A 15,000-nucleotide genomic window follows, 5' to 3' on the forward strand; every position below is an offset into this window, starting at 1 on the left:
TTCCTCATGCACAAAAGCGGGCAGTGGACCTGAACATGTCGCCTAATACCCTCGCCGATTATTAATAACCATCGCTTTGCCTCATTAAAACTACCAGAGCGACTTGTAATAATCCACCAAGTCAAAGGTCACGCTGTGAGTACAGACATGCACTTTCTCCTTCCACCATGGCAGATGGGGACCCCCCACCTCCCTCCTCCTCACGAACGGGGTCAAAGAGGCTTTTGTCATACAGAGGGGACACGCCCACCCGCCCCCGCCTCCCCATTGTCCACGACAGTTGGGAAAGCATTTGAGCTCATAGAAACCGCTGCACATTCAACTCGCCTCCTTTCTCCCCCTTTTATTCACCTCCTTTTCACTCGCCCTCGCTCCTCCCCCTCCTCACACAGCTGGACCCGAACGAGCTCACAACTGATGAAAGAATAAACACTTTATCAGCAAAACGTTTAAGTCCTGTCTGGCAAGTGAGCAGAGAAGAAGACAAGCACATGGAAGTATTTACAACAGTTGAGGATTCCAGAACAGACACGGGCAAACTACAACCCGCGGGTCATACGCCTAACGTTTCCAAGTGGACTTTTTCAACCTTTAACTTTAAAGCTGGCGTCGGCTAAAGGATTTTGCAACGCTACTTTTCAATTACAGTAAATCTGCAGAAATAATTGTGATGGTTTCCGAATCTGAAGAGGGATGGTTTCGATACAAAGCAGAGTGGGGGTTTCTACCACGAATTCCTGCAGAAAAGTGTTATTTTATCGGATGTTTTTGCCTCCGCCGGAAGGTTCTGTAATGGCTGGGGTTAGTCCGTTGGTTAGTTAGCCACAGTTATGGCCAGATTTTGATGACATTTTGTGGAAATGTCTAAATGTGATAAGGGACAAGTTGGGTGATCCGGATTGTTCAATTCACCAACATTTTATTTTGATTATGGCTTCTCACGATTCTAAAAATGAAATCGAGAATTTTTTTTTGTTGATTTTTGCAAATGCAAATTACGAAGCTTGTGACGGCGAAACAGATGAAGAGTGAAAAAAGAGCATGTACCGTATTTTTCTGACTATAAGTCGCAGTTTTTTTCATAGTTTGGCCAGGGGTGCGACTTATACTCAGGAGCGACTTATGTGTGAAATTATTAACACATTACCGTAAAATATCAAATAATATTATTTACACTACCGTTCAAAAGTTTGGGGTCACATTGAAATGTCCTTATTTTTAAAGGAAAAGCACTGTACTTTTCAATGAAGATAACTTTAAACTAGTCTTAACTTTAAAGAAATACACTCTATACATTGCTAATGTGGTAAATGACTATTCTAGCTGCAAATGTCTGGTTTTTGGTGCAATATCTACATAGGTGTATAGAGGCCCATTTCCCGCAACTATCACTCCAGTGTTCTAATGGTACAATGTGTTTGCTCATTGGCTCAGAAGGCTAATTGATGATTAGAAAACCCTTGTGCAATCATGTTCACACATCTGAAAACAGTTTAGCTCGTTACAGAAGCTACACAACTGACCTTCCTTTGAGCAGATTGAGTTTCTGGAGCATCACATTTGTGGGGTCAATTAAACGCTCAAAATGGCCAGAAAAAGAGAACTTTCATCTGAAACTTGACAGTCTATTCTTGTTCTTAGAAATGAAGGCTATTCCACAAAATTGTTTGGGTGACCCCAAACTTTTGAACGGTAGTGTAGCTCATTCACGTAAGAGACTAGACGTATAAGATTTCATGGGATTTAACGATTAGGAGTGACAGATTGTTTGGTAAACGTATAGCATGTTCTATATGTTATAGTTATTTGAATGACTCTTACCATAATATGTTACGTTAACCTACCAGGCACGTTCTCAGTTGGTTATTTATGCCTCATATAACGTACACTTATTCAGCCTGTTGTTCACTATTCATTATTTATTTTAAATTGCCTTTCAAATGTCTATTGTGGGTGTTGGGTTTTATCAAATAAATTTCCCCCAAAAATGTGACTTATACCGGTACTCCAGTGCGACTTATATATGTTTTTTTCCTTCTTTATTATGCATTTTCGGCCGGTGCGACTTATACTCCGGAGCGACTTATACTCCGAAAAATACGGTAAATAAGTAAGTAAGTACATTTTATTTATAAAGCGCTTTTCACAGATAAAATCACAAAGCGCTGTACAAAACATAGGTGAAGTAAAACAACAATTCAATTTAAAACAACAGCGGCAACAACATAAAAAGGATACAAACTGGATTAAAAATGATAATTAAAATGTGTATAAAAAGACAGAATAGTAATAGTAGTAAAAGCTTTACTAAAAAGAAAAGTTTTCAAATGTTTCATAAAAGTGTCAACACAGTCAAGATCACGGAGGGACTGGTGCAAGTTGTTTCAGAGTCTGGGAGCTATAGCCTGGAATGCCAGGTCTCCATGGGTTTTAAAATTAGTTTTTGGGATCTTTAGAAGACCCTGGCCTGAAGACCGGACGCTGCGCCCTGAAGAGTAGGGGCATAACATGTCAGTGATGTACTGAGGGGCCCCACCACGTTCCATGTAACGTACGGAATGTCAGGACTAAAATCTTAAACTCCATGCGGAATTTGACTGGAAGCCAATGAAGACTGCATAAAATGGGTGTGATATGGGCTGTTCTGGGTGCACCGGTCAACAGTCTGGCAGCCGCATTTTGTACAGTCTGAAGCCTCTTTAGAGTTAAATTGTTGAAGAGAGTGAAAAGAGAATAGCAATAGTCAATACGAGACGAAATGAACGCGTGAATGATCATTTCGAGGTCCAATTTTGTCAACAAATTTCTCACTTTAGAAATATTTCTGAGATGATAAAAACAGTTTTTGGTCAGTTGACGACAGTAAACCCTTCAAAGACATGGACTGATCAAACACAACCTCAAGGTTTCTGAGGCTGCGTTTAACAGATGCACCCAGAGCACCAAGGGAGTTCTTGATCAGGAGCATCTTTTTATCGGGAGCAATTATCAGAATTTCTGTTTTGTTTGAATTTATCTGGAGGAAATTTTAAGACAAAGAGCTTTTAATACAGGATACGCACTCCAAAAACTCAGATAAAAAGTGAAACTCTACGAGAAGTTTGGGATTTCACCGTAGTTCCTACTTTTTATTTGACAAAACACCTGATCAATAATCACTAAACTCAACAAAAAAAAGTAAGGCATGTGATTTCCGCGTTGACGTAACCGCGGACGGAGTCACAGAATTGGACAATGAAACGGAATTCGCTGATAAACACAAAACAATATCAGGGAAATTGACATAAATGTGAGTAAAATGTTGTCATTGTGAGGAGAAGGAACATTTTTTTGCGGTAATGTGTGTGGTAGCGCTCAGTGATCCCTGGCACACCCAGTCGCCCTGCCCTAAAGTAAACAGTGAAGAGACGGCGACTGGAAACACAGACTAAACTACGACGTTAAAGCGAGCAAGAACAATCCACACACCCACAACACATCTAATCTGCTTGTGTTGTTGTGAACGACATCAGGGATGTAACATCAATGTACAAACCGTAGTTGCAACTTGAGAGGCGATCTCTCTTTTTTTTTTTAACAGCCTCAAGTGAGTCGCCTTTTTACTTGTCAAGCTGAGAACCACAGAATAGCACACTTTCCCCCTTCACAATAATAGCCCGGTGTGCACATCCGGTCTGACTGCGCTAACAAAATAAAGGTTTCAAAAAAGTACTTTACACAGGCATAATGTACTTGAAGCACTTATTGATACATTTACAGAATTATTATGCTTTGACCTAAAATACTGGTCAAAATTGTCCAAAGATGTATTGCACCAATAAATGTGAGGATTTTTTTATTTAATTGACAATAATAAAAAATTAAAAAATCATTTTACACAAAAAGCACACCCTTTATGGTGATAAAATAAGTGTAAAACGTAAAAAAAAAAAACTGAATTAAAAACAATTAAAACGGAAGAACTGATTTCTTTGTGTTTTATATTGCTATTGTTATTTAAATTTATTGTTATTACTTATATTATTATTTAACTTTTTACTGGTTTATTTATTACTAACTTATATCCTGTTTTTTTTAAAACTATATTTAAAGTTGAGTCTTGGTGGTGCAATAAATAATCATGTTTTCAAATTAATGAATAATTGTGTAATTAATCATGATTACAATATCAATCAAAATAATGGTGATTATTATTTTTGCCATAATCGTTTAAATCTAATTTCTACTACGTTACCTTAGGTCAGTTCTTCTCAGTGCGTGTGACCCCATGCTTGTTTGAAAAGCTCTGCACTACAAAACGTGCTCATTGTAGACTTCCTCATTTTTATTTATAAAAAAAAAATCAGCACAATTCCGTTTTGATTTGTAGGTTAAAATGTTTTGTATAGTTAAACGTGTATATGAGTTAATGTCAATGATCAGTTTGAATTGATTATTATTTATCGAGTCTATTAACATTTGTTTTTCCGTATATAACGATATTAAATAAGGATTTCTTTTTTTTTCAGGCAAATTGATGCACTTGTAATCTTTTCTGTTACAGACTAAAATCAACCTAATAAAGTTATTCTTTGTTGTATGTTGATCTATATACCATATTATATATTTATTTCATACAATGTTATGCAGAGGTGTAAATCTAACAATTTAATAGACAAATGATACTATTTATAGTCGCGGCAGAGAATGGGGATGGAGAGGCACAAAAACTTTTGTCTTCCTGGGGGAGGTAACAAAAATAATTGAGAAGCACTGCCTTATCTTTACGTTTATGTTACGAGGCTGAACTTGTTCGTGTGTGTGTGTTGTGACTGTGTGTGTATGCTAGCGGCGCTGCCTCCACCCACAGAGACAAAGAGAGTGGACGGGAGCTTGTGCACACAACAATTTGCGGTTATGTTGTTATCATGATAGAATATACATTCAATGACAGCTAACGCTAGCTATCCAAATGGCTACCATTAGCCAACAACACTCCACTCTAATACGCGTGCATGTGTTACGTACGTACGCCCTAGAAGCTGTAAAAGGGCGGGATATACTGTGCAAAGTACATTGGAAAGTTAGCGCCCTCTGAGCATGTAAATATTGCAAAACCTTTAACTATCAACGTAGCTCAAATATCGATTAAACGTTAAGGAAATGTCTTATCCCCATTATCAGGGATAAGTAACAAGTGATTAGATTTTGTATAGATTACAGCAGTGGTGTAACGGTACACAACAATTTTGGTTCAGTACGTACCTCGGTTTAGAGGTCACAGTTCGGTTCATTTTCGGTACAGTAAGAAAACAAAAAAATATACATTTTTTGGTTATTTATTTACCAAATTTGCTAAATCTTCCACCAAAAATATTTTTCTTAGTGGAATATTTGATGTAAAGTAATGGGAACCTTGGACAGGTCAATAATTCATAATAACATTGATTTTGATTCAATATTATGTTTTTGAGCAATGACAGCATGAAATAAAAAAAACACCTTTTGTTTTATTAGTCAACATTGCAACTTTTTCTAAATTACATTTAACCTTTAAGCTTTTTTATTTCACTTTTGTTATGTTTTTGTTTATTTCAATAGTATTTTTAGAATGTGCCGTGGGCCTTTAAAACATTAGCTGTGGGCCGCAAATGGCCTCCGAGGCACACTTTTGACACCCCTGCTATAGATAATAAAAAATTAAATCTGATAAATCTATGGATAAAAAGCAGAGCTGGTGACGCATGCGCGTTTATCATAACTCTCTCGCTCTCTCTGTCTCTGCCCCTCCCTCACCAATGCTGCTGAGCGCACAATTTGTTTTGTTTTTAACCCCTTCTTAACCCTGAACGTACATTGAAAATACACGCAACCCTAACTCAAAATGCCGGACATTTGAGGCATTTAAGAAACTCCGCCCGGACAGCCCCGTAGAAGAGGACATGTCTGGTGAAAAGAGGACGTATGGTCAGTCTATCCTAGCCCGTTAGCTGCTAGCATGCTGTGTGTTGTGCCTCGGTGTGCATTGTTTACACAAAGTGCGTTACGCTACTTTATATGTCCATGTGGAAACTCGTTCGGTACACCTCCGAACCGAACCGAACCCCCCGTACCGAAACGGTTCAATACAAATACACATACCGTTACACCCCTAGATTACAGTATTCAGTAACAACCTGTATAATTGGATCCGTCATCGTAGCCTGGTGCAATATCTTTAAGCAAAGGGGTTACTCCGATACTCGTGTTGGTTGGTCATCCATTTCTGCTGTTTTGATTTGTTTGTATATTTCTGCTGGCAGAGTTTGCTTTGGTGACATTGCTGACAACAGCACATGCCGCCTCGTCTTTGCACACAGTTGTGATGACCTGGCAAACACGAACACACGCATTGAGATTATTTATTTGGGATTTCGGGGGGAAGAGGAAAATAGAAGGAAAAGAAGCAGCAGTGAAAATGACCCTCAGTCCAAGCAATATTTGGAACATTTATGCTCTCTAAACCTTTGAGGTTGGACTCTATTGTGAATGATCACATGTGTAGTGTATAAAATAGTATATGTAGAGTATAAAATGGTTCAGCTAATTTATGGATTTTTCTTCGCTGACGGCCATAATGCAAATAGTTTTCATTAAACACATGCAAAGACACTTAAGCGGTGTGTTATTGTTTGTGCTATGGCGCCACCTGTTGGACGAGTTTTCTCACTGCAGGCCTGCAAGTGTTTCCTGCTGTTCAAAGCTTTGAACCAAAAGTAGAAGTGCCGTTCTGTCTTCTAATCGTCTATATCGTTTATACTCTTATACATTCTTCATTCATCACTCCAAGCAACGGTTGTAAGTTTTACAACATAACTAAAACAATTCTTACCTACTAAATTGTCCCATGTGAGATGTCTGTAGGAGTGTTTTCATGCGTATTTGTACGTGCTTTCGTAATGTAGTGGCGCTAGCTCCGTTATCAGTAGCTAATATGCTAACACGTTTACGAGTATCTGTGTTAGCATTAATAACTTAAATTGGCATTCTTTTTGTACTGTTTCAGTTTGGTAAATTCACCAAAATATCACTGTGGCGTTATTACTTCTGTTTAGCTGATTGGAGAGCTAGCTTCCGCGGCTAGTGGGTCCACGACGATGACTTCTGTTTTGTTTGATCAGCTATTTTACTGCCCTGACACCGTTTTGAAACAATAAAGGTATGTAAATAAACTTTAATAACAAAATATTTCTGTGTAAATAACTCATTTCACAACATATATATATACACTACCGTTCAAAAGTTTGGGGTCAAATTGAAATGTCCTTATTTTTGAAGGAAAAGCACTGTACTTTTCAATGAAGATAACTTTAAACTAGTCTTAACTTTAAAGAAATACACTCTATACATTGCTAATGTGGTAAATTACTATTCTAGCTGCAAATGTCTGGTTTTTGGTGCAATATCTACATAGGTGTATAGAGGCCCATTTCCAGCAACTATCACTCCAGTGTTCTAATGGTACAATGTGTTTGCTCATTGGCTCAGAAGGCTAATTGATGATTAGAAAACCCTTGTGCAATCATGTTCACACATCTGAAAACAGTTTATCTCGTTACAGAAGCTACAAAACTGACCTTCCTTTGAGCAGATTGAGTTTCTGGAGCATCACATTTGTGGGGTCAATTAAACGCTCAAAATGGCCAGAAAAAGAGAACTTTCATCTGAAACTCGACAGTCTATTCTTGTTTTTAGAAATTAAGGCTATTCCACAAAATTGTTTGGGTGACCCCAAACTTTTGAACGGTAGTGTATCTACGGCTTATAGTCTGGTGCGGCTAATATATGGGAAACCATTTTTTTTTTGTCTAAAATTAAGTGGCTGCTGCTTGGATACCGGTGCTCCCTTCAGTCGGGAAAATACGGTGTGTGTCTTCATCAAAGTCACGCCATCATGTATGCCGCAGTGAGCTGGAAGTCTTTAATACAATGGAGGAACATTACTGTCAGCCACACAGTCATGAATCAGTTCAACTTGTGTGTGCTTACGTCCCTTTTTATTGCCAACATTTGGACTTTTCATGTTCAACTCCTCCTCACAGTGCGTATGCCAAGCTATGCTGGCTTGTGTGTGTGTGCGTGTGTGCGTGTGTGTGTGTGTGTGTGTGTGTGTGTGTGTGTGTGTGTGTGTGTGTGTGTGTGTGTGTGTGTGAGAGAGAGTGACGGACGATGCGGTTAGCCTCGACATGCTGCGGCGTGACACACACACGCACACAAGCAAACTACCAACATAGTCAAACAGCCCAATAATCCTGTTCTGATCATTAAAACTATCAGTGAGTTTCAAATTGGGTCTTTGGTTCTTTGCATACACACACACACAGCTGTGGTGATACGAGTGTGTGTGATGAGAAGCAGTGAAAGTGTTTGAGGGTTTACAAAGGTCGTATTTCATTGGAAGACTACATTATCCCACAACACACACACACACACATGCATATGCACGCACACACACGCACTTATGCAGCAGCATCGATTGCCGGCCTGCAGTCCTGCTGTTCTATTTACGCTCAGCCTCTCTGGGACCCTCAGCACTTCCTCATTAAAAGGCCAAATGCAGCGAGCGCAGAGGGTCATCCATCACGTTTCTGTGCTCGATTGTCAGGCGTGAGAGTTGAAGGCGACGGGGTCCATCGCAGAAGTGGCTGGGGGGGGAGGGTACTGACCCCCTCAGGGAGGCAGATGCCGCGCACAGATCCATTAGTCATGCCTGTCAGTGGGTTCGCAGGACGCTGACTGATGTGACCCGGGGGCCGGGGAGACACCTGTCCTATCTGACATCTGGATGAGACGCATGTGAAGGGCGCGGTGTCCGGGCCGTGAAATGGGATTCAGTCCCCAGCACTGCTCTGCGGAATGCGAGCCCGCATGGTGGTAAAACAGCCAAGGACCATGGAAGGCCGCCTTGTTCAGCCTGCTGAGCCCAACATGGAACATCACAGCATTGCGTGTCAGCGTGGCCCTTGGGCAGTGGAGTGGGGGGTGTGGGGGTTCCTACTGGAAAACTTCACTGACACTGCCAGGGTTCACAGTTCAACTCCCGCTGGAGCCTCCCGACACAGAAAGCCACTCAGACAACAGCGAATCTGACATTTTTGATGCCAGAGCCCCGCCCACTTTCACGCTTGTCCGTCAACATGTGACCAATCCGCGACCGAACGGAACCTTAGGAACCGCAGTGCAAGCAGGTTGTGGGAAGACGACAAGGCCCAGGAGGCAAATGGCGGCCATGTTTGTGCACTCTATGATGTTTTCATTTTGCGTGGCGCAGTGCGAGAGCTTAGCGCCACTAAGAAGCTTACAGCGCTCAAACCAGCATGTGTGTGTGTGTGCGCCTGTGTATGAGGGAGGTGTGTGTCACCATGCTAGACTGTGTGACAGATGTGCCTCTTCTGTGTGTGTTTGAGAGAGCTGCAATCGTGGCGTTGGATTAAAGGCAAACTTCTAAAATGGTGGCTGCAGCAGCGGCAGGGCGCGTCAAGGTTGAGAAAGAAGACTTGACATGCTGGGGTCACTAGAATGCAAAAGTTGGATTCATGTTTTTCTGTGCTTATTTTAAAGGGGAACTGTGCTTTTTTGGGGGGAATTTTTCTTTTATGCACTAACGTATAAATAAACCTCAGCTAACTGCATATAAAGCGCTCTAAGAAGCAGACAAAAACCTCCATCAAGGTTTTATATACACACTGCAAACATATACGTAATGCAGGGTTTCCCCTAGACCAGGCCTGGGCAATTATTTTTACTCGGGGGGCCAAATTTAAAGAAAAAAATGTGTCTGGGGGCCGGTATATCTCTTTTTAGGAACAAAACCTCACAATAATGTCTGATTGAAGGCTAAAAACGTTATGACAGACACCCTTAAAAAACACAATGGAATTTTACATTTTTTTACTGAATGAGACACCCAGAATGTACGTGAAAATAAAGAATGTGGGATTTACAATATTAACTAAGAAGGATAAAACACTGAATATTGACAACATATGAACGTCACACCCCGTCTCCATCCACATATTTTACAATCAAGCTAAACGCAACAAAAATGCAACAAACACAGCGAAATATGAACGTGAAGGGTAAAAAAAACAACCACCTACAATCTGATATATGTGATATATCACTAAGCTTTAGAACTTTGTTGTAAAAATCTCCTTCAGCGTTGGTCCCTGACACCCACATTTCTGTGGAAACGCTCCCCAGCCACACTGCTTGGTGCCTCGTCTGAGCTGTTGTGACTTAGATTACCATAGAAACGAATTAGATGACCATAGTAACTAATTAGATGACCATAGTAACTAATTAGATGACCATAGTAGCTAGTATATCATGCAGATTCCAAGCATTGAAAGACTGAGTTAGTATAGTTGAAGACTTACGGTCACTAGAAAACATCACTGCACATCATAATGGCAGCTACACTTTCCATTTTTAAAGATCTAAAAAAAATATTCGGGAAAGTCCGGTGGGCCAGATTGAAAAGCTTAACGGGCCGCATGTGGCCCCCGGGCCTTAATTTGCCCAGATCTGCCCTAGACTGACAAGAGACCTGTGGCTGTGGGGGCCTGGTCAAAGGCGTGGCCACCATGACATCATCGAATAATTTGCCTAATCTGCTATGATTTTCTTAATAAATGTTTTTTTCCACTAGTGTTTTTTTTACTATTGACTCCCCTTAGTTTTAACCTGCATCTAAATGTGTGTTTTAACTCCTGTGCAGCACTTTGTGAAACGTTTATTAATGTGCTACACAAATAAAGTCCATTGGATTGGATAAAAAGGCTGAAATAAATCTATACATTCATTTAAAAAACAATCTGTTATTATTTATTAGTATTAAGATATATGTTTATATCGTTTTGCCCTATTTTCAATTATTGTTGCTTATTGTACAGTTTACTTTGAGAATTTTTCAAGTGTCATTCTAAAGACTTTTAATCACTTTTTTTTTTTATGGTCTAATGTTCTTCTGGTGGTCTTATAAAAAATGCTGACAACGCTCCACACATTGGCGTGCATCTTGTTTACACAGCAGGTAAAACCTGTTGGAATTGTGTCATTTGTTATCATCAGATTGGTAACAAAAGTTACAAATAGTGTCTGACTTGATTTCTTCTGCGGGCTACAATATATTAGATTACTTTCATTTGTTTTCAAGTAAACCTTCTTTTCAAGGTGTGGCGGTAATAAAAATGCTTTTTCCTTCAACAACAACTCACTGCAGACTATGCGAGACACAACAAACATAATAAAACCCTTACAGTACTATGTCTGCTCTCACTAGGTCGCCGGCTGATGGGATGTTTACATCTTCCCATTCAGATGGAGAATCATGCTGCGTTCCAGTTACCTCGGAAGTTGGAAGTCGTAGGTGGGAATTCAGTTACGAGGTCGGATATCAAGATAGCCACATCCACGAAAGCTCATTTTTGCGCTTTCCTTGTCCTAATACAAACAACTTGTGGGAAAATATGCACTCTTTCTACAATCTTCATCAGAGTAATGAAGAGGAAACACACGACACTATTACTAACGACGTACAGCATATATACCACATGAAAATAATGTAGTTTACCCTACAGTTTTTTTGTTTTTTTTGTTTGCTCCATGCTTTTTTAACCTGTAAAGCACTTTGGTTCAATCTAAAAAGTTGTTGAAAATGTGCTATATAAATAAAGTTGACTTGACTTGACTTGACTACAGTGACGTTACCATATAAAACATACAACAATATGTGTATATACAGTATATATATATATATATATATATATATATATATATATATATATATATATATATATATATATATATATATATATATATATATATATATATATATATATACTTATACATATTGCTAATTTACTGCGACAAAAAATTATCAAAAGTGCTAATTACGGATATTATAGAAGTAGACATCATCTTTTACATCCAGAGAAGCCATCTTTGAAAACAACTCAGGGGGTGGTGAGAATGCTCCGACTTTCCGAGTCAGAAATCCGACCTCGAGGGGGCTTCCGGTTAAAATTCCAACGAGGAACTCGGAAGTTACGACTTCCCAGTACAAATGGAACGCACCACTAATCATAGTCCATGCGAATGGTTGAAAAAAAGGTGGGTGCAAACGTCTCAGTTTATGGCCACATTCTTTTACTATCCATGTGAGAGGCATGATTTATAATCTAGAATTAACTTTCACCAGCTCAGTGGCGATGCAGCAGCTCACCAGCTCATGATATCAATATAACTAGTTATTGCTAGTTACCTCCCTGTGATCAATGCTATGCTAAAAGTAGGTCCTCAACGTTTGCGCTTATAATAACAACATCGCTAATACTTGGTTATTACACTGGAAAAACTCACAATGTCACCAAGTATATATTTCCCATTTGTAGTCAAAATATCGAAACAAACTTCATACAAGTCATAATCCCCTTAATAGTATTTTTTCAGTGATGCATAAGAACTTCTTCTTTACAAATTTGTTAAAGACACAAAACTTCACAGTACTAGTAAGTATAGCTAATAATATATTTTAATTGCTAATTTCAAGATCACTTTTAAGCTTTCAAAGCTTAAATATAATATCTTGTCTCAAGAAATCTTACCAAGACAATTTTAACCTGTTCCATTGGCAGATTTTTTTGCTATTTACAAAAAAAAAATTCCTTTTACTCTTTTTAAGAGCAGTATTTTTTTCCAGTGTATTTAGGTCATTAAATGTAAATGGAGTATAGTTAGCGCTTTTTAGATGTTTTTAGTAGGTTTTATGGTCGCAATTGACGCAGTGACGTCATGACTTAATTGTTAGCTGACATTGCTAGCGTTTATAGGCGAGTTAGAATGAATTGAAAAAAAAGACGTGTGTGTTCTTGTCTCATATAAGGATTGTGAATGATAGGTGAAATTTAAAAAAAGGGCATTTCCCCTTTAACATTACATGGAAGTGGATTTGGGATTTCAAAATAAAGTTACAAACATGACTCGCCATCCATACATACATACATCATTCCAAAAATGTGTCAATCCAACACGGTATATATGTGTATAGACAGTAAGGGTGTGGGAAAAAATCGATTTGAATTCGAATCGCGATTCTCACGTTGTGCGATTCAGAATCGATTCTCATTTTTAAAAAATCTATTTTTTATTTATTTATTTTTTTCATTTATTTTTTATTTTAATTTTTTTTTAAATTAATCAATCCAACAAAACAATACACAGCAATACCATAACAATGCAATCCAATTCCAAAACCAAACCCGACCCAGCAACACTCAGAACTGCAATAAACAGAGCAATTAAGAGGAGACACAAACACGACACAGAACAAACCAAAAGTAGTGAAACGAAAATGAATATTATCAACAACAGTATCAATATTTGTTACAATTTCAACATAGTGATTAAAAATCCCTCATTGACATTATCATTAGACATTTATAAAAAAAAAAAAATAAATAACAATAGTGTCACAGTGGCTTACACTTGCATCGCATCTCATAAGCTTGACAACACACTGTGTCCAATATTTTCACAAAGATAAAATAAGTCATATTTTTGGTTCATTTAATAGTTAAAACAAATTTACATTATTTCAATCAGCTGATAAAACATTGTCCTTTACAATTATAAAAGCTTTTTACAAAAATCTACTACTCTGCTTGCATGTCAGCAGACTGGGGTAGATCCTGCTGAAATCCTATGTATTGAATGAATAGAGAATCCTTTTGAATCGGGAAAATATTGTTTTTGAATCGAGAAACGCGTTGAATCGGAAAAAAATCGATTTTGAATCGAATCGTGACCCCAAGAATCGATATGGAATCGAATCGTGGCACACCCAAAGATTCGCAGCCCTAATAGACAGTCACATCATGATACAACACTGCGAGATACTTTTACTTTGAAGTTGTGCCCATAAAGCAAATGTGAGTGGTGGGCTGTAATTACAGGCGGGGCAGGGCAGGACAGCAATTGTAATTCATTTGCGTCTTTTTATGACTTTGCCTCCGCGTCTGAGGGGGTCGTAATATCCCGGAGCGAGCAGGGAAGCGAGTCGATTGTAATTAAAAAAATAAAAAACAGGTGTAAGGGATGAATATTTAATATGGAGAGGCCTCAGCTTCATTAGTACTTACTAGGCCTGTGAATTTCTGGGCACCGCACGATTTGATTCGATTCTTGGCGGCAACATTTTGATTCAGAATTGATTCTTGATTCAAAACAATTTTTGATTCAAAATCAATATTTTCTGATAATAATGGGTTTCAGTTCTATGATTAACTACATTCCTCCATAAAATAGATGAACAGTTCTGATCTATTTCTGTATTATTTAAAAGAAAACTGGTTTTGTTTAATAAAATTCTACCCAAACATTTAATAAAGTCAAATACAAATAAGGCAAAAAGAGAAGTATCTAACACTTCATCAGTACAGCAATATGCACATCTACAGTACATCAGGGGTGTTAAAACTACAAGTGCGGCCCACTTCAAACAATAAATCTTGCCCGCAGGTAAATTGCAATCATTGTATAACATTTTGAGTGCTTCTAATAAGGGACGGCGTGGCGAAGTTGATAGAGTGGCTGTGCCAGCAATCGGAGTGTTGCTGGTTACTGGGGTTCAATTCCCACCTTCTACCTTCCTAGTCACGTCCGTTGTGTCCTTGGGCAAGACACTTCACCCTTTGCCTCTGATGGCTGCTGGTTAGCGCCTTGCATGGCTACCCATTCACACACACATTCACACACTGATGGCGGCATCAGTGTGTGAATGTGTGTGTGAATGGGTAAATGTGGAAATACTGTCAAAGCGCTTTGAGTACCTTGAAGGTAGAAAAGCGCTATACAAGTATAACCCATTTATCATTTAATATGTCACCATTTGGTGGACAACAAGCATTTTTTCTGATCAATTACCCTTTATCAATCTCTGAATGTGCAGCATTTCTTAATATGACCCAATGCAAACAACCT

General features: G+C 38.7%; 1 protein-coding gene across 1 annotated transcript in view; it reads right to left on the reverse strand.

Annotated features, from left to right (window-relative positions):
* Positions 1–15,000, reverse strand: part of LOC133659143 (uncharacterized) — a 60,547-nt gene that overhangs the window by 4,534 nt on the left and 41,013 nt on the right. The window contains exon 4 of the mRNA XM_062061878.1: positions 8,784–8,932. Within this exon, the coding sequence (XP_061917862.1) occupies positions 8,784–8,932 (149 nt within the window). The remainder of the gene's footprint in view (positions 1–8,783; positions 8,933–15,000) is intronic.

This window comes from Entelurus aequoreus, linkage group LG10 (genome assembly GCF_033978785.1).
Source record: "Entelurus aequoreus isolate RoL-2023_Sb linkage group LG10, RoL_Eaeq_v1.1, whole genome shotgun sequence".
Taxonomy (NCBI): Eukaryota; Metazoa; Chordata; class Actinopteri; order Syngnathiformes; family Syngnathidae; genus Entelurus; species Entelurus aequoreus.